Source organism: Salmo salar, chromosome ssa10 (assembly GCF_905237065.1).
Source record: "Salmo salar chromosome ssa10, Ssal_v3.1, whole genome shotgun sequence".
Classification (NCBI taxonomy): domain Eukaryota; kingdom Metazoa; phylum Chordata; class Actinopteri; order Salmoniformes; family Salmonidae; genus Salmo; species Salmo salar.
In genome coordinates this window covers 25,243,495-25,269,383 of record NC_059451.1, presented here as the reverse complement: position 1 = coordinate 25,269,383, position 25,889 = coordinate 25,243,495, and the positions used below count along the sequence as shown (strand labels likewise).

Here is a 25,889-nt window from a genome sequence, read left to right as displayed (position 1 = left end):
CCAGCCGCCAGGCTCCAGGCTGCAGCCCTAGAGGGCCAGAGAACAGACCCTTCTCTCAGTGGCCCCCGGGAGGGGGGGGGGGCAGCAGGTACAGTAGGAGGGAAGGAGGAGGCCGCCTCGGCTCTTCTGCACGGTTCACAGAGCCTGAATGGCCACCAGGCCTGGGGCTTTTGATAGTGCCACACAGAGGGCCCACAGGAGCCACAATGAACCCCCTCCGTCTCTCCCTAGCCCACAACAAAACAAGCACAGCAGCACTCAGATGGACACACATCTATAATGACCCACTGTCATAGAAACACAAGAATCCCTTATTAATGGTTCTTCTGCCTCATGGACGTTGGTTCAAATAAGATCTAGTGCTTAAATTCTACCATTCTATCAAAATATATCCCCCATTCTATTCCACTATGAGCAAGAGAACAAATTCCATGTACATCCAATGAAACATACATCCATGTACATCCAATCAACGTCTCTTGATACAGTATTAGTTATAGACAACCACTAAACAAACTAATAAGCACACAAAATATTGGAGAGGATTGAATGCTTCTGTCATACAAAACATGGTTTCCACGGTTCCTATTTAGGGGATCCCCCACCAACCCCCACCAGCACCCCCAGCCCAAAGTGATTCAAGCACACTCTCCACTGGGTCCAACACTCTTTCACAGCCAGTGAATTCAACTGGGATAGAACAAATCCCAGTTGAATTGTCTGAAAAAGGGGACAAAACAGAGGCATAAATGGGATAGTGGGGGAGCCCCAGCCCAGGAGTCCTAGGTGAATGGGGTCTCTCTGCCTACTGCACAGCAGAGGGGGGAAAGCTGTTCTGCACCAGGGCCAGAGGGGGGGACCAGGGCCAGAACACTCAGGAGCCACTGGAGAGAGTGCTGGTTAGAATGGGAGGTCAGATAAGTACACTTAACACCAAGCTGTTTACACAGAGGTCCATGCTGTATGGGGTTCTATCCCGCTCAACAGTAACCAGGATGACCAACGTTTTTATAGGACAGAGCGGCAGGTTACGGGAGAGAGAGCGGCAAATATATGAAAGTGTTTCTCTGAAGTTTCCAATGTCATTTGCATGAGAATGGCCTCTAGAACTTCCTAACGAACCCGCTATACTCCAAAGGTCCAGGGCCATGCTCCCAAAATCCATGGCAACCAAATGTCTACAGGAATGTCCCCTGGTTTGAAAACCTCTCCCTTTTAATGGGCAACAAGTCCTGTAAAGAGAACGTAACAAAAGTGTGATGGACACAGATATAGAACAATAGAAAGAGTTCATTTCTACCTCTCCACCACGTCCTCCCCACTCCAGCAGGTGAAGTCCTCCCCCACCATCTCACTCTCACACAGTGTCTCCGGCAGGGCAGAGAAGAAGGACTTGTAGCGCTGAATATAGCCCATAAACTCTCTGAGGGAGAGTAGAGAGAGGGAGAGAGAGAGAATGCGAGAGAGAGAGGAGAAAGAGAGGGAGAAAGAGAGAGGCTGTTGATCATAACCACAATATCATAAGTATATTTATATTTATTGAGGTGATTAAATAAAGTGTCGCTGGTGGTCAACCCCTGTACGCCATCTCAGATGGACACAATAATATGAGAGGGGTAGATGCTGGGCTCCATGCTTACCTAGAGATCTTTTTCAGACTTCTAGGCTTATCAATCTTGGATGGTTTCAGAGGTAAGGACCTGGGACGACGGGATCACAGTCAAGGAGAGAGGAAGGAGAGAGAAGATGGTGTGGGAATAGCAGGGGTCCAATGCAAATCAAACACAAGTCAAAGCGATGGAGAGGGAAGCGAGAGCAAACTTCAAAAGGTAAATAAATAATAATGATAAACAGAGCTTGCTTGACAACAAAATATATATGGCAAAAGTGTGTTTATAAATAACTAATATTGCAACGTGTAAAGACATGTTGGGGACAGAAGTGGAACACAGCATGCCAACCAGCTACAACACCAACCACTCTAAGGCAGTGGACCAGCCACTATGGCCGCGTCTCTCTCTCTCACCTCCTGGTATGCGACAAGCGGCCCAGTGTGACCTCGGCTGGGGAGGGCGTTGAGGCCGCCGAGGTCGGGGAGGTGGTCACGGAGGTCATGACCTCCAGGGTGGGACGTATACTTGTCACTGACGGAGTGTCTGTGAGAGGCCCACATACTTTATCAACCTAAGAGAGAGGGATTTGAGAGAGGGGTCAGAGAGACAGACAGAATAGAGAGGGGAGAGGGGGGAGGAAGAGAGCGTACAGAGACAGAGACAGGAAGAGGTAGAGAGAGGTGGAGAGAGGGGTGGGTGGGTAGAGAAGCACATGAGTCTGTGTGAAAAAAGAGGGTGCTCATTACATCCCTAACAGAGAATGCTCTACAGTTTGTAAGAACACATTGATAAGTAGCTTTTGCAGATGTGTTGCAGATGTGTTGCAGATGTGTTGCAGGGATTATGCTGTGGAAATCATCAGGGACACAATGGAGATTATTTTTGTCTAAAATCAGACATATACAGAACTATGATACTGCACAGAGAGGAATGATCCATTCACTACACTCAGAAAAAAGGGTGCTATCTAGAACCAAAAGTGTTTTTTCTGCTGTCCCTATAGGAGAACCCTTTGAAGAACCCTTTTTGGTTCCAGGTAGAACACTTTTGGTGCAGGGTAGAACCTTTTTGGGTTCCATGTAAAACCCTTTCCACTAGGGCCAGGACGATACCAGTATCGCGATACTCGTTACTATCATGGAAAGGAAACATTTGAAACAAATACTGGAAAATATTGGAAACAAACATTATGTTGTCACCCAGAGTCACATTTATTTATTTTCCAAGCTATAAGCACACAATATTTTACATACAGGAGATTTTGAAACGACCAAAGAATTAGGTCTGCTTCATGTTTTCATTTTTGCCATGGATAAAAATATTGTGATACTGGTATCGTCCCAGGCCCTACTTTCCACAGAGGGTTCTATGTACATGGAACCCAAAAGAGTTCTACCTGAAACCAAAAAGGGCTATCCTATGGGGACAGTCGAAGAACCCTTTTGGAACCTTTCTTTCTGAGAGTGTAGATAACTGATATCAACAGAGGGCCAGTGGATATGATATCAACAGAGGGCCAGTGGATATGATATCAACAGAGGGCCAGTGGATATGTGGATGCTGCACTTCTCTTTTCTACCCTCTTATGACTAATTGGACGGATGCTGGCGGGGGCAATGGAGAGAGAGAGAGAGAGAGAGAGAGAGAGAGAGAGAGAGAGAGAGAGAGAGAGAGAGAGAGAGAGAGAGAGAGAGAGTACAAACCAAGGTTAAATACATCAGCAACCGGTGGCCTGCCCAAAACAAACAGCTAAGATGGTGTATTCTCTCTCTTCCTCCCTCCCTCACTCTCTCCTCCTGCTTTCAGGGGGAGAGTAGCTGGGAGTGAGTTATAGAGTGGTGTGACAGGGATCCCATTTACCACTCCCACCCACACAGCTGTGGACAGGCTTTAAAGGCTCTCTAATGGAATTAGCACAGTTGGCTCCTGGACAGTAAGTAGGGTGCTGTGAAACAGTGAAATATGGAAGTTTCAGAAAAGCTCTGCTACTGACTCTTGAGTAATGCAGCAGGGCCACGTAAAGCTGGGACAGAACCACTGAGACCAACAGAGACACAAACAGCATTCCCCAGAGATTAGACAGCATTCCAGCTCACTGACATTAAGGGTGGGTGTGTATTCATCTGTATCTCTTGTTTGCACATAATGAGAATGGGTTTGTATACATCTGGGGAACCTCCTCTTTTTTATAATAGGGAACCCAAAGAGCGAGGGAATCTGCTTGCCACTGCCACCCCTATTAGCAACTGTTATCTGTAAGCTGGAGGCAAGACCAACTCAAGTGTGTGTGTGTGTGTGTGTGTGTGTGTGTGTGTGTGTGTGTGTGTGTGTGTGTGTGTGTGTGTGTGTGTGTGTGTGTGTGTGTGTGTGTGTGTGTGTGTGTGTGTGTGTGTGTGTGTGTGTGTGTGTGATGCGCGCGTGTGTGTGTGCATGCATGTGTTCCTATAGAGTTTTTTTGTCCAGAGATTAGCCACAGAAACTTTCTCATCACTCTGTCCCAGGCCCTGCATTGCAAAGAATTGTGGGAAGGGGTTGCCCAGCCAGCGCGAGGAGTCTTTGTCCAGAGTTGGATTTGCATTCAGGAGGGCAGGCCGCGGTCTGCCTACAGACACTCTCTGAGGGGATTCACTGGGGCCATAGATGGCTGGACAGGACCAGAGGAAACCCACTGAATGGCTGGCAGATCCTTTAGGAAGCCTCAAAACAGCTCAATGCCAGACCAGAACACAAATACACAGTTTAAAACCCACAATTCTACAGGACAAAGAGTATGCTCATGCTAATAAAGTAGACTTTAACTCATCAAAAGACTGGTGGAGCTTGAGTGACATCACCAAAGTGCTCCTGCGTCCCGTCAATCAAGATCTCATCAGAGACTCTGCCACCCCGTGGCTCAGCTAAATTCTGGCTTAGCTCCTCCAAAGCTTTCAGTCTGGATTCTAAGGATTGATAAATCCTTTATAACTCGATCATATAATTGGTAGATGCAAATAAGCATTGCTGAGCATTTTCACTTAAATCAACAGGATGTATTCATTAGGATTCTACGATTCTTAATTACCACAGTATCTCCCACGCTACAGCAATACCTGGTACAAGAGTTGAAAATAATGCTGAAATGTAAGAGAATGTTAGGCACTGTCTGTCGGGTGGGTTTTTCTGAAGTCTATTGTCATTCTAGTCTCTCTCATCACTGACTGTTTTGGACACCTCCTATCCTCTCTACCTTGTTGTGTTTTGGCAGATAGGGAGTGATTGGCAGGCTCTGGTGGGGGGGTAGGAGCGAAGGGAGAGAGGGAGGGAGGAAAGGTTGGTGTGTCTGTCTGCTCTGGCCTGCTGCTGCTTCTGCTGCGTCAGGCATCTGTGTCACATCTGCTCCTGCAACGCCCTCTACTGCTCATCCTCTGTCTTCTTGACCTGCCCCCACTCCCCCAGTACTCTCTCCCTCTCTCTCTCTCTGTGTATGTGATTGTGTGGGCGGAGACAGGTGTGCTGGAGTCAGAGCAGATCCCCACCAGCTGCAACCTGTTCCATAATCAAGACCTCTACAAATACTCAGCCCTGCCACTTCCATGCTGCCAGATCGTAATCTCTGCTCAGTCAGTCTACGGTTCTAGCCGTTTGTTACTATTCAGATCCTGTTGTGCCTGTTTTCCTCGCCTGACGCTGTTTTCCTCTCCGCTAGAGTTCTGCCCGCTCTGACTCTGATCCCTGTCTCCAGTCCCACATCTCATCATCCTGCTACTCTGTCCTGGATTCCCCACTCTACTACTCCCTTGGATTCCCCTCCGGACCTGCTTACCCTGTCTCAACCCCTATCGCTCCAGCCTCAGCCTCCGCACATGGGTTCCAGCAACCCGTCCGAGCTTCCCCTGACCTTCACTCCATCTCCCCCTGTGTGTCAATAAATACCTTGGTTACTTCATCCCAGTCTCCTCGTCTGAGTCTGCTCTTGGGTTCCCCTGTTCCACTCCGCGTAACAATCTGCCTACACTTAACTAGATAGGCAAATGGACAGTTTGTATGGATGTGCTGAGCAGGCAACTCTCCCCATTCCCCTGGCCAACTGGAAACCTGGCCCAACAAACCACGTCACAGGAGTAAGACAAGGAAAGGAGAGAGGGAAAAAAAGAGGTAGTGAAGGGAATATGGAGGGGAAAAGAGAGAGGTAGTGAAGGAAATATGGAGGGGAAAAACAGAGGTAGTGAAGGGAATATGGAGGGGAAAAAGAGGGGTAGTGAAGGGAATGTGGAGGGGAAAAGAGAGAGGTAGTGAGGGGAATATGGAGGGGGAAAAGAGAGGGGTAGTGAAGGGAATGTGGAGGGGAAAAGAGAGAGGTAGTGAAGGAAATATGGAGGGGAAAAGAGAGAGGTAGTGAAGGGAATATGGAGGGGGAAAGAGGGGTAGTGAAGGGAATATGGAGGGGGAAAAGAGAGGGGTAGTGAAAGGAATATAGCGGGGAAAGAGGGGTAGTGAAGGGAATATGGAGGGGAAAAGAGAGGAGTAGTGAAGGCAAAATGGAGGGGAAAAGAGAGGGGTAGTGAAGGGAATATGGAGGGGGAAAGAGAGATGTAGTGAATGGACTATGGAGAGGAATAGAGAGAGGTAGTGAAGGGAATATGGAGGGGAAAAGAGAGAGGTAGTCAAGGGAATGTGGAGGGGAAAAGAGAGGAGTAGTGAAGGGAATATGGAGGGAAAAGAGAGAGGTAATGAATGGAATATGGACAGGAATAGAGAGAGGTAGTGAAGGGAATATGGAGGGGAAAAGAGAGAGGTAGTCAAGGGAATGTGGAGGGGAAAAGAGAGGAGTAGTGAAGGGAATATGGAGGGAAAAGAGAGAGGTAATGAATGGAATATGGAGAGGAATAGAGAGAGGTAGTGAAGGGAATATGGAGGGGGAAAGAGAGAGGTAGTCAAGGGAATGTGGAGGGGAAAAGAGAGGAGTAGTGAAGGGAATATGGAGGGAAAAGAGAGAGGTAATGAATGGAATATGGAGAGGAATAGAGAGAGGTAGTGAAGGGAATATGGAGGGGAAAAGAGAGAGGTAGTCAAGGGAATGTGGAGGGGAAAAGAGAGGGGCTATGTAGCAGTAGTCAGAAAGGCGGAAGAGGGGATGTTATTGTCAACGAACACGATTTACTGTAGCTACATAGGCCCACATCGCCTCTATCTCTGGTAGTTTGATATATGTTACTGTAGGAGGAGATTTATCTCCACAGGAAAGACATGCAGCAGGACATCTAGAATGATCTAGAATGATAATCCCCCTACATTATAAAGGATTATAAACACGCATACAAAATGCACACACACATCTGTGTGGGTAGGGAAATAAATGTAAAACAGTGGAAAAGGAGCAGGAGGAAGAGGAGGCGAAAAGTAAAAGGTGTAAAAGAGTGAATGTGCAGACATTTGTGAAAGGTGAATGAGTCATAAGAAAGAGGGGGGAGAGAGAGAGAGTTCCATTCCCGTCTCTGGGTCCAGACCTCAAATGCCGGCCCATAGGGTAACCAACCATCCTAGCCCTGCTGAACCAGTGAGTGAGCAACACTTGATCCTGCGGGTGGCAGGGAGACCGTAAAAACACTACTACAAATACTGTGCCAGTAACAGAGAGGGGTGCTGATGGGATGGGAAGGGGTGCTGATGGCCTCCACGGACCCCCCCTCCTGTCACCCTAACACCTCTGTACAACATAAACAGGTATGTGTTATATAGTGTAATCTTTCATGTCTCATTACCATAAATACAATTATAATCATATTCATAATCACAATCTAAATCAGTCCCACAGGTGCAATCATTACCATAACCTACTTATCATCGGAGCTAGAACTTAATATTCAAGCTTGTTAAACTAAATCACTCAGCTAGAATACACATAGGTATGTCTTTCTACACCACAGGTTCTCTTTAGTGTGAGCAAAGAGATCATGTCCTGTCTGTCTTTCTCTGTGAACAGTCTCTTGTTTGACTCACTGGGATACATTCAGTTTTGGTGGAATTAGACAAATTCTCCCTTCTCTCTTCTCTTGCCCCCTGCTTTACAAGTACCAAGAAATCTGCCAGCCTCGCATCTCCCAGCCTGTTGAGTCCAAAGCCAAAAGACAGGGTCCATGCCACCTCATGCCCCCCACTCCTAACAGGCAGCCAAGGAACTCCTTGCCACATCACTCAGCCCACCACGGAGTTACACAGAAGAGTCTTGGGAGGTTTTTTGTGGGTGTCATTAATAGAGAACACAAAGACTTAAGAGAACAAGTTTTATATGACGGATGAGACCTACCATGATTTTCAATGTGTCCTGTGAGGGGTGGTAATGTGCTCAAGATGTGTCATCATGGGCCTTGGGAGGTGTGTCATGTCAGTACAGTCCTAAGACAGGTGAAGTGTGAGTGATGGGTGAGGCGCTGACTCACGATGGCGCTGATGCGTGGCCCATGCAGCTGTGCGTGCAGGATGGCGTCATTGATGTGGTTCCTGATGCCCAGCAGGGCCAGCTCCAGATCGTGGCCCCCGGCCAGGGCCCCCGTCAGCTCCTGCAGCAGGGCCACATAGTGCCTCCAGGGCCCGTCTAGCTCCAAGAGCCCCACCAGGCAGCCCCGCATTACGTTAAGACATAGTCCTCCACACGGCCGGATCAGGGTCAGGCCCCTGCAGTGGGGGCAGTACTGCATCCTCACCAGAGCCCGCCCACACTCCCTGGCCAGCCCTGCCCACTCTGTGGCGTTCAGTACCTCTGCCCCCATCATCAGCGCCCGGCTCAGTGCCCGCCCTGCGCTCAGAGCCCGGGTCAGCCCCTCGGCCAAGGCACGAGGGTGGGGCCCAAACGGGTTGACATCCTGGCGCGTCTTGCGCAGACACTCACTGTGCTCAGAGGAGGGCGGGGCCGAGGCGAGGCCAGGGTTGACAAGGCGCCGGTACACCAGTGGGAAGAGGTCGTCATAGAATCGGTGCACAGAGCGCTCCATGGAGGTGTTGCTGTCTCCTCCCAGGAAGAGAGAGAGGACGGAGAAGAGGTCTGCCACCAGGGGGCGAGCATCCTGGGCGAGGGGCTCATAGGCACTGTCAAACAGAGCACTGGTCAGGTTCAGAGTGAACGACAGAAGAGACTGGAACGTGTCTGCACAGCCAGAGAGAGAGAGAGAAAAAAAAAATACAGAATAAGATGTAATGGTGAAAACACATTGTAAAAATGATCTTTCTTGTCATTTATCTTACAATGGGTATAAGTGAGAGAAAGCTTTTCTTATTGTATGCATGTGCCTGTCTGCTCATGTGTGTGTGTACATAATATGGCTTTAGAGGGGTGGGGGGGTTCTGGGTCCAGTGGGATCACCCCCCCCCCGTTCTGATGTCAGTCTGATGGCATTCTGACAGATGGAAGAGAGACAGCAACTGGGACACTTCTACAGGACTAGACACACACAAAAAAAACTCTCATACAAGTCTACAAAATTCCATTATGTACTTAGAGTATACAAACCCCCCAACTCCCTCCCAACACAGTCACACAGAGTTCTCCCTAATGTCCCACAGGAGTAATATTACTCATCACAGCTGTTGTGTTTAAGATGCCTGCTATTGTTCCTGACTTATTGTCGGGAAGACATTCTGTGTGTTGGATGATGTATTGGATGATGTGTTTTCAGTCTGTCAGTCTGTCAGTCTGTCTGTCTGTCTGTCTGTCTGTCTGTCTGTCTGTCTGTCTGTCTGTCTGTCTGTCTGTCTGTCTGTCTGTCTGTCTGTCTGTCTGTCTGTCTGTCTGTCTGTCTGTCTGTCTGTCTGTCTGTCTGTCTGTCTGTCTGTCTGTCTGTCTGTCTGTCTGTCTGTCTTGTCTGTCTGTGTGTGTGTGTGTGTGCGTTAGTCCCTCTATATGTCTGGCTATCTACAGATGGAGAGGTGAACACAGTAGTGAATGTGGACTTATAGCCCCCTACTGTACATACCGACCCATTAACCAGGGATCTTGCCTTTGCTTTGTGATTATGGAAATTCAGTACAGTACGCTGTCTAGCACAGCCTCTCCTGTCAATACAGACTGAGCTGTTTTAACTGGAGCATACATTACAGTTTTTCTCCATTGGTTTGGCTCATTTCTTGAAACAGAAATTACATTCTCAAAACTCTAAGATCATTTGGCAAAACAGTCTTACAGTTCAGCACAACACTATAGCTCACTTGCAAAAGCTCATATCTCTCCTAAAACTGTTCACTCATGCTTCAAAACTAAATTCCTTTCCCATATAAAGAGTCAGTGCCACGAAAATGGCAAAGATCCTTCTCAATTGCTTTGGCTCATTTCTTGAAACAGACCGGACGTTCTCAACACTCTTGGTGTTTTAACCAAAACTACATTTCCTTCTCATTTAAACAATCAGTGCCCCCAAAATGCTTCGTCCCTTTGGCATTGTGTAAGCACTGCAAGTCAAAATGTTTAGATGTTTTGTCACTATGGCAGAGGACCATTGAAATATCCCTCATGTCCACCTTTCAGTCTTAGCCCAGTCCTTCATTGACAATGGTTACTGTACTGTTTTTTGTCCAGCTAACAGAATACAATTGTGTATAAAACTGAAAAAAAGAAATAGGATTTTAGGGTAAGAGTAGCCTCCAAGTTTTGACATCACACATTGCACTCATACTGCCAAGGAAATTGTAACCATTATCATTCACACACATAAAGTAACTTCCATACATCAGAGTAAAAAGAAAATGTATACAGCATAATATACTGTAATATAAACACACAAACAAAAAACAATGAAAATTATATGCAGCCTACAGTGCTGTAAATAAAGCTGGAGTTTCACAACTAACAGTTCTTCACTGGTCGCTGTCCTCACCCTCCCTCTCCTGGCCACCATCCTCACCCTCCTGGCCATCCACACGCTGCTGTCTGTCTGGCCACAGATTCTCGTCCACATCACAGCGTATATTCTCCCTTGTGATGCCATGAGGGAAGAAACGGCGTGCATGTCGCAACCATCCCCTACACTGATCTCCTGTAATATCCTCACACGCAGGGTCCATTGCATGGAGCAGGGACCTCTGATCTTGAGCCCGATGCTCATACACTCTCCACCTCCAAGCGGAGAAATACTCCTCAATAGGATTGAGGAAAGGAGAGTAAGGTGGTAGGAACACCATGACCATCCTTGGATGAGTAGTGAACCAGGCCCTGATGAGCGGGCCACGGTGGAAATTCACATTGTCCCATACAATGACATATTGTGGTAGGTGAGGCCCTACGAGACCTCTCTCATTTTCAGGGATCAAATCAAAATGAAGGCGGTCCAAGAAGATGAGGAGCTTCTGTGTATTGTATGGGCCAAGACTGGGGATGTGAGTGGCCACACCATTCACAGATATGGCAGCACACATAGTTATATTGCCCCCTCGCTGGCCTGGGACATCCGCCGTGGCCCGGTGGCCAATAATATTACGGCCACGTCTTCGGCCCTTGGCCAGGTTGAAGCCAGCTTCCTCCACAAACACGAGGATGTGATGGGTCTCGTTTCCTTCCAATGCCATTATTCTCTACAATAGCGTAAAAAGAAAACATCAAATCAGTCATACAGAAGAGTCATACACTACAGTTACAGACAATTACATAGGAATGTTCTATGTTCTCCACAAGTTCAATATACTACTGGCCACTACTCCAGTGGTTCCAAACCTGGGGTACATGTACCCCTATGCAGAGGTACTACAGGGGGTATTTGACAGAAAGGGGAGGGGGGAAATCATCAATGACTAGACTTACTGAAATGTTACAGTAAAACCCACAGTATTAGATAGATTTACATGGGAGGCACTAATTGCAGCTCTTTGACCCATTTTCTTATTGTATGTTATATTCTTCAAAATAAGGATTATAATGATAATTGCATCATACAGTAAGCTGCAGTTTTTAGGCGAAATGTTGAAGTCAGATAAATCAAATACTTCCATACCTGGATTACCTGGATACACAAATCAGGTAAAGTGGGTACTGAAGCCAAAAATGTTTGGGAACCACTGCTCAATTGTAAAAAGGTTATAATGATGGACAACCAGTAACTGACTTACATGTACATACTGGTACCGCAGCTCTTTCACTCTATCAGAGTTCCTCTCAAATGGTACCCTGTAAATTTGCTTCATTGTCATCTGATGCTTCTTCAATATCCGGTCTATTGTGGAGTTGCTTATAGAGTTGACATTTTGGAATATGGCATTGTCTTGTAGGATTGCAGCGTGGATCTGTCTCAATGTGATGGCATTATTTTCCATCACCATGTTACAGATCTCTTGTTCTTGTTGTTCATTGAGAAGTTTTCCTCTGCCACCCGTGCAAGGTTGTCGTCCAATCCTAGATATAGAAGTCAAAGGACAACACTCCATTCGTAATGTATACCTTATGTATTCCTTACAGAATGAGTTACCTATGTAATTGTATTGTTGTCTTACTTACAGTAACTTTACCACAATTCTAATGCATCACTGCACAGTGACTGGAATACTACTGTAAACTGTATCATCAATACTGTAGAAAATAAACTATTCCATAGTTTATTTTCTCCAATGTTTTTCTTGTCACACACACACACACACACACACACACACACACACACACACACACACACACACACACACACACACACACACACACACTAAATGAATAGGTAAATGTGTAAATAAATATATTTATTGCTCTATGCACAGTGTCCTGTCCTATACAACATATAATTCCATCATTGACTAACTACATACCTGTTTCCCTGCGAAAGGTTTGGATGATGGAGGAGACTGTTGAGTGAGGCACATTAGGCTGCACTCGGCGACCTGCCTCCGCCATTGTGAGACCATGGTTGATGACTTGGTCTATAATTGTGGCCCGAATTTCATCCGGGACAGCATGGTGCCTTCGTGCTCCTCGGCCTCTTCCCCCTATTCCACCACCACGCACCCTTACTCCTCCTCCTCCTCCTCTTCTTCTTCCTCTTCCTCTTCCTTGAACAGGCAGTTGCCCTTGTTCATTTACTTGGCCAGATGCCTCCATGTTCAGAAATTGTACTGGTCCTGCATGGTCAAGCTCTTTACATACATGTTTGGCAGCATTCACAGTCATGGACAGCACCTGTCAGGTAACTAAACATACTGTTTGATTGGTCATCTGAGATGTGTGAAAGTCCTCCTTCGTTAGTCTAGTTTCACCTGACTGTCAATTGCTGTAATAAATGTATCAAATGTTCCAAGGGATTCATATATGGTATTCATGGTATTATGTTCTTGACTCATTTTGACAATTGAACAGACTATTGTGCATGTGATGACTTATACAATGAAATGACGCTGACACGTTTTGGAGCGAACAACCATTAGTCTGAGAATCAACAATCAGTTTAGATCGATAAGATCTATTCACTTGGAAATTGTGCTAAATGTAGGCTACATGTACTTAATCATTTGCAAAGATGTACTGAGACATTGAGACATGTACTTAGACATTTGCAATTTGAGGAAATGAATGAGAAATAAAATTCTGTTGTGAACAATTGCCAAGTGGTTTGGAGGTTTGTCCATGTAGTTTTGAGAATGTCATTTCTGTTTCAAGAAATGAGCCAAACCAATGGAGAAAAACTGTAATACTGCCATTAGTACCTAGGCTTATTCAGTAGTTACATGCTCGAAGAAAAATCCATAGCCTACACATACATATACATTTGATTTTAAACATGGAGAAACAAATCAAGCTAGGATATCGTAAAAGCACTTGATCTCTCGAACGCCATTATTTTACTACAGAAGGTGAGTCAACAGAAGGCCAGTCTACTCCTTCAATCATTGCAGTCAGACTTTCTGGCTTTAATCCAAAACAGACACAGAAATGAGAGAATTTCACAAGTAACTCAATTCATGGAATTATTATTAGGGCTGTATAAGGAGATCTGTGCTTAGGCAAACACCATATACTTCCACAGCTTAGAAGGAACTATCCCGGTTCAACGACAGGCAGCCCACAGCTGAAACAGAAACCTACTGACTGACTGACTGACTGGGTATTCTTGGCTGGAGGATCTGTCAGGGTTAAATTGAGAAACCCTGCTACTATTCCTGCACCCCATGCTGAGCAATTGGTGTCCGTAATAACGCTCTGAAAATACCTTACCGTAAGTGTGTGATTTATTTTGTACATTTTTTATTTAACCTTCCTTTAACATAATACATTTAAAAAGATGGCACAACCCAGCTTTGAAAAATGTGGTTAAGATCATGGTGATTCATGACAAGTGACTAATGTCCTTGAGGACATCTCTCTCTCTCTCTCTCTCTCTCTCTCTCTCTCTCTCTCTCTCTCTCTCTCTCTCTCTCTCTCTCTCTCTCTCTCTCTCTCTCTCTCTCTCTCTCTCTCTCTCTCTCTCTCTCTCTCTCTCTCTCATGGGATCAGGAGATCAGTGGAACCAGAGCTCTTAATCCCTGTGTTTATCAGTGAAGCGTGAGGTTCCCAGGCCAGGTATGCCGTTACAGAGACATGATCACAGATTATACAACCTTTTTTAAGACCAGAGAGGACATACCATCTCCACCCCTTAGCCCCTCAGCACCCACTGCCTCTAATCAGGCCATCGGTCATTACAGTTTCATAACCTTTTTTGACAACACTGATCAAAATGTAGAACGTCTGGCTGCATGCGTTCTTATCTGTCATACTGAAGCCCATTTTACATTTCCTACATTTCACCAAGTCACATTCTCACTTTTACTGGCTTGACTGCAAACTCGACAGCAGCGCCCAAGCAAACCATTCCAGCACTGTGAAAAGGGTAACCTTCTCCTGTAAAGCATTTGACCCCAAACCCCTAATCCAGCTTCCCAGGATTAGGGGTTTAGAAAAGAGAGGGTGGAGGGGATGAGGGGGTGGAGGAGGGAGACCAACAGGTGGAACTGCAAGAAGTGGGGGGGGTTTACGGAGAATGAATACTTGTCTGAATTAACAGATTGTACTGACATGACGCCGAGGACATTTAGATTTACACACACAAAAATGTTTGTTTGGTGTCATCATCAGCACTGTTATTTAACTTCTTAGAATGCACAAGTACGTACTCAAAGTACTCAAGCTCAACAAATACAATTAAATAGATGAAGTACGCTTAACAGCAAACACTGTCAATGCAATACATTACTACTAATGGAGTTAGTAAAACTGGCTTGTCAGGAATGGGATGACCACTTCGAAAGCTGCTATAATGCTCCGTTTGCCAGATATTTCCCATTGAGTAACGAGCAATTGGAACGCAGATGGGAAGCCAGGGAAAAGGGTTTCTAATGTTCAAAAGCTCCACAGAGAGAACTACATTCACTGATGGACTTTCACCCTCCCACACACATACTCATAGGAGAGAATGACACATTATACATACTCAGACATTAGACACCTACACATCTCACACACTTATAGACATTAACAGTATGTGTCCCATCTATTAAACAAAGACACATCCACGCACGCTCACACAACACACACACACACACACACACACACACACACACGTCGGTTTTACCAACCTTGTGGGGACCAAACAATTGAACCTAACCCTTTACCCCAGGGGCACAACATTCACTGGGGACGGGGGACATGACCCTCCCACATTCTGAAATTGCCTTTGTTTTGTTCATTATCAACATAAGTAAATTAACTTAATTCGTTTTTTGCCAGTTGATGTACCAATAAAGCTAGCCAAAAGTTGGCTAACTTCAGATATTATTTTGCCCCAATCACAGTCAGTATAGCAACGTAACATTATTGATCTGTCAGTTTCCCTAGCTAATTCTCTACTTTTCACACTGACACAGTAAAAACATATCTGTTAGGCTTCACTGTCATGGTGCACAGTCAGTACACAACACTATGCTCATCATGTCTTAGAAGGATCAGATGGTGAAAGGTGTCCCTGCAAGGTCAGACAGCCAAGGAAGATCAGTCTACAGAGCTCAGGTAAATTTTGCAGTATATTATAACAATCAGTGAATGGATACAAAGTTCCATCTTGGTTTGATGAGTATGCTACAGTCTGGAATCTGGGAATAATGGTCATTTTAATTATTGAACCATTGATTATATTCTTGGATAATTTAATGTAGAAATGTACAACAAGGTATTTCTTTGTCATGCATTATCTGAGCAGGTTTCCACTGCTCCAGAGACCAATGGCTGCGAGCTTTACACCACTCCAGCCGAAGCTTGGCATTGCACATGGTGAACTTAGGCTTGTGTGCGGAAACCCATTTCATGAAGCACCCGACGAACAGTTATTGTGCTGACGTTGCTTCCAGAGGCAGTTTGGAACTAGTAGTGAGTGTTGCAACTGAGGACAGACGCACTTCAGCATTCAGCAGTTCCGTTCTGTGAGCTTGTGTGGCCTACTACTTTATGGCTGAGCCGTTGTTGGTCCTCAACGTTTCCACTTCACAATAACAACACTTACAGTTGACCGGGGCAGCTCTAGCAGGGCAGGAATTTGACGCACTGACTAGTTGGAAAGGTGGCATCCTATGACGATGCCACGGTGAAAGTCATTAAGCTCTTCAGTAAGGCCATTCTACTGACAATGTTTGTCTAAGGAGATTGCATGGCTGTGTGCTCGATTATATACACCTGTCAGCAATGGGTGTGGCTGAAATAGCCAAATCCACTAATTTGAAGGGGTGTCCACATACTTTTGTATTTATAGTGTATGTTTGAATGCACAGTCATGTTCATATGATCTCAGACATAAATTACTTGAGTTTAAGACTATCCATAGAACGTACTATATGCCAGTGAAACTGAATATCATGCACTCAGGAATGTCCTTCCTCTGCTAGCGGTATAAAACACAAAAGGCAACATGTTTCAATATGTTATTCTCTTGTGAAGGCTGGCTGAATTCTGGAAAAGTGTATGTTATTTTATCTCAGCATGTCTGCAGATTCTCCCTTCTCCCTGTTTTTGTTTGCTTGGGAATGTTGATACTGGAGACTGTTATCAGAAGAAACTGTTTAACCAATCATTTATAGCTGCTAACAAACACATTTCCATTAATTGGAAGGTTTATTTTTTTATTTTTTTATTTCACCTTTATTTAACCAGGTTGGCCAGTTGAGAACAAGTTCTCATTTACAACTGCGACCTGGCCAAGATAAAGCAAAGCAGTGCGACACAAACAACAACACAGAGTTCCACATGGATTAAACAAACATACAGTCAATAATACAATAGGAAAAAGAAAATCTATATACAGTGTGTGCAATTGAGGTAAGATTAGGGAAGTAAGGCAATATATCGGCCGTAGTGGCGAAGAAATTACAATTTAGCAATTAAACACTGGAGTGATAGATGTGTAGAAGATGAATGTGCAAGTAGAGATACAAAGGAGCAAAAAAATATATAATAATAACAATATGGGGATGAGGTAGTTGGATGGGCTATTTACAGATGGGTTTTGTACAGGTGCAGTGATCATCAGTGAGCTGCTCTGACAGCTGATGCTTAAAGTTAGTGAGGGAGATATGAGTCTCCAGCTTCAGTGATTTTTGCAATTCGTTCCAGTCATTGGCAGCAGAGAACTGGAAGGAAAAGCGGCCAAATGAGGAATAGGCTTTGGGGGTGACCAGTGAAATATACCTGCTGGAGCATGTCCTACGGGTGGGTGCTGCTATGGTGACCAGTGAGCTGAGATAATAGCAAAGACTTATAGATGACCTGGAGCCAGTCGGTTTGGCGACGAATATGAAGCTAGGGCCAGCCAACAAGAGCATACAGGTCGCAGTGGTGGGTAGAATATGGAGCTTTGGTGACAAAACGGATTGCACTGTGATAGACTGCATCCAATTTGCTGAGTAGAGTGTTGGAGGCTATTTTATAAATGACATCGCCGAAGTCAAGGATCGGTAGGATAGTCAGTTTTACGAGGGTATGTTTGGCAGCATGAGTGAAGGATGCTTTGTTGGAAATAAGAAGCCGATTCTAGATTTAGTTTTGAATTATTAATTAGGTTGGTTATCCTTCCACAATATCACAATGAATGGCAGAAATGTCAAGTTATGTATCACTAGATTTGATATATTACAAGATTACAGGTATACTGTGCAATTTTCATAAGGTCTGGATGCCTTATATGGAATACTGTATGACAAAAGGAGTCTATATTGAAAACATGCCCACGTCAGGGGAGATACCTATTGTGGGCAATCCCTAGCTGCTGGGCTGCTCAGTCCTGGCCCTGGGAGTCTGCCGTACTGTTGGTTGACACTCTGGCCTTGGCCTATCACACCTGAAACCAATAATGAATGTTTCACTAAGATCGTAAAGCTGAGTGGGGTGTGTTGTGTTGGGGCGCTGCAGTGCTGTGGACCCCTAGGGACAGGATTGGGTGGTCCAGCTATATTGTGTGCAAGTAAAAAGAGCTCTACGGTACTACTAGACCTATGATATGAATTACAGTGCCCTCTGTAATTATTGTGACAGTTAACCCTTGTTTATTTTTTGGGGCTCTATATTACAAAAGTTTGGATTTGAAATCAAACAATGACTATGAAGTTAAAGTGCAGACTGTCTACATTTTCCCCCGGGTATTTTCATCAATATCAAGTGAACCGTTCAGCTGCATCTCAGTCTTCAATGACAGAACAGTGCCAATACCTCCTTCCTTAATGATATACACAACAAGACAGTTGAGTGAGCAACACTAAGGAGTACCATGTCATGGGTTGGAAAAGATACAACTATTGCAGTTCAGTGGAATCTAATTTTCTACTGTCAATAAAACCAACTTGAGAAGACTTGCACCACCCTCTTACAATGTATAGGCAAATCCTCCATGCACAAAGCCAGTCACTGTCAGAGAATGTCCCACTCATGACCAGAATAGTCACAGTCTATGAGCATAGCCCAGGTTTATTGGGCTGTGATGTTTCCCAGGTTGATAGGAAGTATTTACTCAAACTGTGGGAAAAGAAAGAGCTGGAGAGCAGCTGCAGGCTGAAGACTGAGAAGAGACCCTAATGAAAACATCCTGTACATACAGAGGGAGGCCAGTAGGGACACTAATTAGCCCTTTACCATTTACAGCTCATACGCATACCCTGACTGACTCTGTACTATTCTATTGTACAATTGGCCATACTAAACCCAAACCCTGTTTTTGAAATTGACGGGTTTTTTTTTTTTCTTCATTTCCAACATCTCAACAACCCAGCTTTGGATAATTTGGTTAAATGGGATGAGTACACAGCCTAAAACTGAAATGGAGGTTCTGGAACATTGTTCCAGGGTGTAGCAGGGGTACTGTCCTGTCCCCGGCAAGCCAGTCAAGCTGCTTTGGAGGGCCTCTCTCTCTAATATGTCTACTGCTGGCTCATATAACCTAGGAGCTGACTGGAATCAAAGGGACCCAGCAAGACACAGATGACTGGCAGGCAGTCTACAGTTTCCAGGGCCAAATGTATCCCTGTGTGACCAGCTTGGACTCATGGCCACGGGTATACCCCATACTCTGACACCAGAGCACCTGGATATGTAGCAAACTGGAGACTGAGATGGAGACAGAGGTAGGATCAGAGGTGCTACTCATATCATCCTAACTTCAAGAAACAATTCACTGATCATCACAGACATATGAAAGTTTAAAGGTTGTGAAATTGTGGTTGTTTTTTTCCTGATTTACAGACACACAAAAACAGTATTTGAAATGTACTATGATAAATAATTTGACCATGCTCTATCTGCATTCTTGAGTGTTTCCTACAAGAGGGCTGGTTCATACATTCCCATGTGTGGGACACAAACCATTTCCGTGGGGTGCCTCTGGGTGCCCTTTACACAGACAGACGACAACCTACAACTGTAGTCTCATGTCAGGACGGACTCGTCCTCAGTCTTCTCAGTTTCACCCACATGTGTTTCCAATTATGTGTGCAAATCAGTTCCACAAGAGCCTGTCAAGAAGGTTAAGCCACGCTGCAACTGCCAATATAGAGTTACAGAGACAGTGACAGGCTTTCAATGACACACCAATGCAGGAACATATATATACTGTATATTCACACAAACACACACATACACACACACACACACAGCGCGGCAAATCGGGTGTGGGAACGACCGAGCTGTAAATGTGATACTGGTTCGCACCTCCAGGTTCCTGGACGGAAGCTGGGGATCTTAACCCTATGTTGGACATAGGGCGGGGGGAGGGGCAAAACCAGGTGCACTGAATCAGGGATCTCCAACTCTTTTCCCTATGTGGACTTATCCTATCCTAGCAACGGTGTCCAAAACACAGGGGCATCGAGTGACAGGGCAGGGATTACTCAGGAATCATGTGATGAGCCCATGCTCATCTGTGATAGGGTCAGACCAGCAACCTGGACAGGAGGGCATGCAGGTCATCAAGCACCATAACTGACTACTGAGTGCCAAGACTGCTATCCTGATTCCTGTCCTGGCCATGTCGTCCAGTCATGCTACAGGCTCCTTAATGGGACAGATTGAAGGGGATATCCTAGGTCTCTGCAGTGCTGACCCCATATGCCCCGCCTGGACCCCATTCCCACCCCCAACACCCACATTGGGCCAAGACACACCCTGGTCATAAGTTTGAGCTTGGCAGGTTCTAAATGGCAAGATCAGTGTCATGTCTCTGCACCGCCTGGCAGGGTTGTGTCAGTCAGTCTGTCCAATCTACTCTAACCTCTGAGGGTTTCAACAAGTAGTGCTTAGGTACTTGGGTAAATGTGTAGTCTTTGGTGGTGGGCATGGAGTGTAGGGGTACAGACCTGCATAGGCCCTGCAACAGCCTAAAGCCTAATTTAACTCAAGCTTATTTAGGCTGCTGAATGGTCATTGGGTGTTATGGCTCATTCTGAGCCTGGTCAAAATGAGGTTCAGATGTAACTCATTAATCTCATTTGTAACCATTAGTGTCCATCACATATTTCTCACAAGTGGATGGCAGGACCTTAGATCTTTTCCCAGAGACCAATTTGTAAGAGGCTTGAGAGGAGAAGATGAAATGAAGCAGATGTCAGGGGGACCAGAGGGTAGCGTTTAAAGAAGTACTCAGTAGAGAGGGAATACAGCGGTAAACAAAATTCTGCGAACATTATATACACATTAAGAAGTACAGAAAAAGGCTAATGATCACATCTGAAAGTGATACAGAATGACAGCAAAATATGCAAATATTAACATTTCCGAGTGTACTTCCTCTGAACTCCAACTGCATAAGGTTTGAGGTGCTTAAACACATTGTACACACAGCATACATCCACAGAAACAGACACGAAACAAAAATAAATGTCAACACATAAACACATAAATGTAAACTGCTATGATAATGCTTTGAGTGAAATGTTTGTTGTACTGAGATTCCTTATTCTAGAAGCCAATTAGATCAGGTTACCTCAGCAAACCCACTGCTGAAAGCCCAGTGAGCAGTGACCCGGCAGGCATCCTCAGAGGACACTGTCCACATCCCTCACTGACATCATCTGTCTTTCAGACTCCCTTTCTGAGAAGCCAGGGACCAGCCACCCAGCTTGCCTGACGACTCAAACTGAATTATTGCGCTGCTCTATCATTCGCTACATACTTCAGTCTGAGACTGCAATCATTGAAGTCGTTTGTGTTGACATCAAAATTAGGGATATTGTACGAAACAAAGTAATCAGCGATTGGATCTCTAACCAATCAGAGTATCAACTTTCTAAACGTCTGGCCCAACCCATCGGTTTCTGGGACCAATCAAACGATCTAGAATATATTTCCATTCTAGAAATAGTAGGGGAGGTACTCAGATCCAGACTCATTGCGGAGAAGTAACTAACGTCCGTGGGTGGGCATAGAGTTTGGCAGGAGCAAGGAGTTTGGGTAGCCAGGCAACCGCCCTGCAGCCCTCTCTGTGAAAAGCAGAGCAGGATAACCCCACTATTCTTCCCTCCCATTCAGGACAGCTCGCTAGAGAGACAGATTGATTCAAATGTTAACACATCTCCAGGGATACTCAGTGAATGTAAACATTTTTCACTCCCTGTCTTTCATTGGTTCAGAACAAGACCTGCTGTGTATTCTCTACTCTACATGGCTGAATAGAGAGAGAGAGAGAGAGAGAGAGAGAGAGAGAGAGAGAGAGAGAGAGAGAGAGAGAGAGAGCGAGACAGAGACAGAGACAGAGACAGGCGCAGACATCTAGAAAGACAGAGAGCTATAGACAGATAGAGATACAGAGCGCAGTAGTCAAGTTATTATTTTCTCAATGTGAGGCCTGGCTAAATATTTGCTTTGAAAGCCAATATTGAACAGTACAAAACCAATATCAAATGCCGCTGAAGTGGTTCTCAGTGAATCATGGCTCTCTCAGGATATCAGTGAATTCGTAACAACCTAACCATTAAGAAACTTCATTAAGCAATTACATTTTTTGTTGAATCAGTTCTAACATCATCCCATGCCCCTCTCCTCGCCCTGTACCACAGGCCCCCATATCCTTACCCTGGAAGGCAGAGGAATGGCCCACAATGAGGTACTTGAGCTCAAAGCTGTAGGAACGGATGTTCTGGAGAGTCTCTCTGCGCACTGCTGCCTGGTAACTCTCCTCCATCTTGCGTGTGCAACATGACGGGCCTGGGTGCTTGCAGATCTGCAGCTCACCATCTGGGAAAGAAGAGGAAACTTATTACAACAACAAACCTGAGCATGACTAGAGAGGAAGAAGCGAAGCGAGAGGTTTTACTCAAAGTCTGTCCATAAAAACAAGCCCACATAGTGCGGAATTTCTGTATAGAGGTCAATCAGAGAGTGTTGAATTTGTTCAACAAAAAATGTGTCTTAATAGTTAGGTTGTTACGAATTCACTGATATAAGTGGACGCACGTGGCATTTCAGCAACTTTGAAAAATATGTACTATATATCGGAGTTGTGATGTTGTCATAGAGATAGCATGGACATTGCCATTGAGGTCTTTCACCATTTTAAAGTAGTCAACTGGGTGGGGATTCCTATGAGCTGGGAATAATCAGCCAATGAAGAAGAAGAAAATGGACTACCTTAAAATCGAGATAACCTCAATTGCACTGCCTACGCTGTCACAGACGTTATAATGGCACAGATACAGAGATGAGTCCTCTATCTATCTCTATGGTCTGTTGGTCACACGGGTCTGTTGGTCACATGAGTATCTGCCCTCCCATTGGCTAGAATGGTCCCACCTGATCTCATCTCTCACGTCTGCCTCTCATCTGTGAGGCAATGTATTTCCATTGTTAGAGCGGTCACTCTATCTTTGACATGACACACCTCAACTGAGGTGTAAAAATGAAATACATAGCTCAAGTGTGCTAGAAGCTTTGACCAAACGTGATTAATAATACTTACTCAAATAGTTTAATAAATAAATAGTGAATAAATGGTTCCAACACATTATTTCTCTACACTTATTTCTCATGGGCATCTACACTGAGTGTACAAAACATTAGGAACACCTACTCTTTCCATGACATAGACTGACCAGGTGAATCCAGGTGAAAGCTATGATCGCTTATTGATGTCACCTGTTAAATCTGCTTCAATCAGTGTAGATGAAGGGGAGGAGAAAGTTTAAAGAAGGATTTTTAACCCTTGAGACAATTGAGACATGGATTGTGTGTGTGTGCCATTCAGAGGGTGACTGGGCAAGGCAAAAGTTTGAAATGCCTTTGGATGGGGTATGGTAGTAGGTGCCAAGCGCACTGGTTTGAGTTTGTCATGAAGTTCAACGCTGCTGGGTTTTTCACGCTGAACAGTTTCCCGTCTGTATCAAGAATGGTCACCCACCCAAAGGACACCCAACCAACTTGACACAACTGTGGGAAGCATCCCTGTGGAATACTTTCGACACCTTGTAGAGTCCATACCCTGAGGGCAAAAAGGGATGCAACTCAATGTTAGGAAGGTGTTCCTAATGTTTTGTACAGTCAGTGTATACTGTATTCAAGTTCCCTTTGAGTTAGCAAAGAGTCCCCTAATACAATCTCATTTGGATGAGGTCCAGGATGACCCTGGCACCGCTTAGCCCCTCTAGCCGATGTCCTCGCTCACCTCCCCACTACCCCCCCCCGGGCTGGCTCACCATCAGCTTGATCTCCCATATGAAACTAATACACCAGCCTGTGAAAGTGGAGCCAGGAACGAGAGAGAGAAAGAGCTTCAGAAATAGACTTTGGCTATCCGGCCAGACCTTGCTGAATCAAAGTCCATATACAAGTGCTCCAACGGTGCAGAGAGAGGAAGATGCAGAAGGAAACGAAGCGATGCAGCTGAGTTTAAACTCACCAGAGTTAACATGCTTAAAAACTCAACCAGGCCTAAATCATTGGACGTGTCAATCATGGCAGCATTGTGTGAACAAATCAATCATGTGACTGATGACAGGTGACGTAGACTTACATGCACTGGATGTTCTGTTGTTCAAGTATCAAAATGTTATCACATTTGTGTGAAATAGCAATGTCTGTCTGGCCCTCGCAAGTATGGCTTTTCTCAGGCTCAGAAGCCCCCAATACAACCACTGCATCTTCATATTACTTAAAAGTAAGTCTTAAACAGTAAACAGTAAATCTCACATATCTTTCAATCCCACTTATGAGTACAGAATTGGAGGTGAGCTGAGCGATGTAATACATATTCACAGCAAGCTCCTGAGAGGGGGTTGAGAGGCAGTGTAAGCGTGAGGATTCATGATTACCGTACTCGTCTCCTGTGTGAGGAATCTGACATTGACAAGCTACTGTAAACCAAGCTGAAGAACAGCTGATTGGGATCACGAGATGGGGAAAAGCAGGCCTCTTCCCAATCCCCACTACCACCACAACATGCCCTACACTACTGGACATCGGCAGCACAGTGGTGAATAACATCTTCCACAACCCACCCATCCACCCATCCCTCAATGTGATTACCCTCTAAATGAATACGAGCATCTCATTCTATTTTCTGTGCTTCCTCTACCTGCTATACTTTCTACCCAACTTATGCAAACAATGTGTGTGACCTTTAATAAGGCAGAGGGCAGACTGCAGAGAAAGGAAAGGGGCTCTGGGTGCTAACAGACAAAGCCCAGTGTCTCCTCAGCTGTTGGAGTCAGCCCTCATTTGTCCCAGAATGCATTGCTGTGGCTGGATTCAGTGTCTGTGACACTTTCCCCAAAGGACAAGATGTTATGCATGCACTGTACATTAAAATACCACAGCGCAAGTGATAGACACTGCAGAGGGACACAGGAACAGGGGGCTTATTAAGACTGAAATAAATCAGTTAAACACTGAGGTACCTTCCAAAAGGCACAGTGATCATACAATACCACACATGAATATACAGTGCATATACACTGCTCAAAAAAATAAAGGGAACACTAAAATAACACATCCTAGATCTGAATGAAAGAAATAATCTTCTTAAATACGTTTTTCTTTACATAGTTGAATGTGCTGACAACAAAATAACACAAAAATAATCAATGGAAATCCAATTTATCAACCCATGGAGGTCTGGATTTGGAGTCACACTCAAAATTAAAGTGGAAAACCACACTACAGGCTGATCCAACTTTGATGTAATGTCCTTAAAACAAGTCAAAATGAGGCTCAGTAGTGTGTGTGGCCTCCACGTGCCTGTATGACCTCCCTACAACGCCTGGGCATGCTCCTGATGAGGTGGCGGATGGTCTCCTGAGGGATCTCCTCCCAGACCTGGACTAAAGCAGCCGCCAACTCCTGGACAGTCTGTGGTGCAACGTGGCGTTGGTGGATAGAACGAGACATGATGTCCCAGATGTGCTCAATTGGATTCAGGTCTGGGGAACGGGCGGGCCAGTCCATAGCATCAATGCCTTCCTCTTGTAGGAACTGCTGACACACTCCAGCCACATGAGGTCTAGCATTGTCTTGCATTATGAGGAACCCAGGGCCAACCGCACCAGCATATGGTCTCACAAGGGGTCTGAGGATCTCATCTCGGTATCTAATGGCAGTCAGGCTACATCTGGCGAGCACATGGAGGGCTGTGCGGCCCCCCAAAGAAATGCCACCCCACACCATGACTGACCCACCACCAAACCGGTCATGCTGGAGGATGTTGCAGGCAGCAGAACGTTCTCCACGGCGTCTCCAGACTCTGTCACGTCTGTCACATGTCCTCAGTGTGAACCTGCTTTCATCTGTGAAGAGCACAGGGCGCCAGTGTCGAATTTGCCAATCTTGGTGTTCTCTGGCAA

General features: G+C 45.3%; 2 protein-coding genes across 3 annotated transcripts in view; both read right to left on the bottom strand.

The window, feature by feature from the left end:
• Window positions 1-25,889, bottom strand: part of gpc5b (glypican 5b) — a 74,892-nt gene that overhangs the window by 44,739 nt on the left and 4,264 nt on the right. Inside the window, exons 2-7 of one of the 2 annotated variants that reach the window (XM_045687562.1) lie at window positions 22,132-22,293; window positions 8,033-8,736; window positions 2,027-2,184; window positions 1,641-1,700; window positions 1,301-1,423; window positions 41-227 (exon numbers count right to left, since the gene is read on the bottom strand). In XM_045687562.1, the coding sequence (XP_045543518.1) occupies window positions 56-227; window positions 1,301-1,423; window positions 1,641-1,700; window positions 2,027-2,184; window positions 8,033-8,736; window positions 22,132-22,293 (1,379 nt within the window). In that variant the 3' untranslated portion in view covers window positions 41-55. Of the gene's footprint in view, window positions 1-40; window positions 228-1,300; window positions 1,424-1,640; window positions 1,701-2,026; window positions 2,185-8,032; window positions 8,737-22,131; window positions 22,294-25,889 lie in introns of those variants that run through there. The other variant, XM_014216570.2, reaches the window with a different exon arrangement.
• On the bottom strand, window positions 10,018-12,183 carry LOC106613868 (uncharacterized). Its single transcript, XM_014216571.2, has 2 exons — window positions 11,685-12,183; window positions 10,018-11,153 (listed from the first exon to the last, which is right to left on the bottom strand). The coding sequence occupies exons 1-2, from the start codon at window positions 11,997-11,999 to the stop codon at window positions 10,440-10,442; spliced, it is 1,029 nt and encodes a 342-aa protein (XP_014072046.2). The 5' UTR covers window positions 12,000-12,183; the 3' UTR covers window positions 10,018-10,439.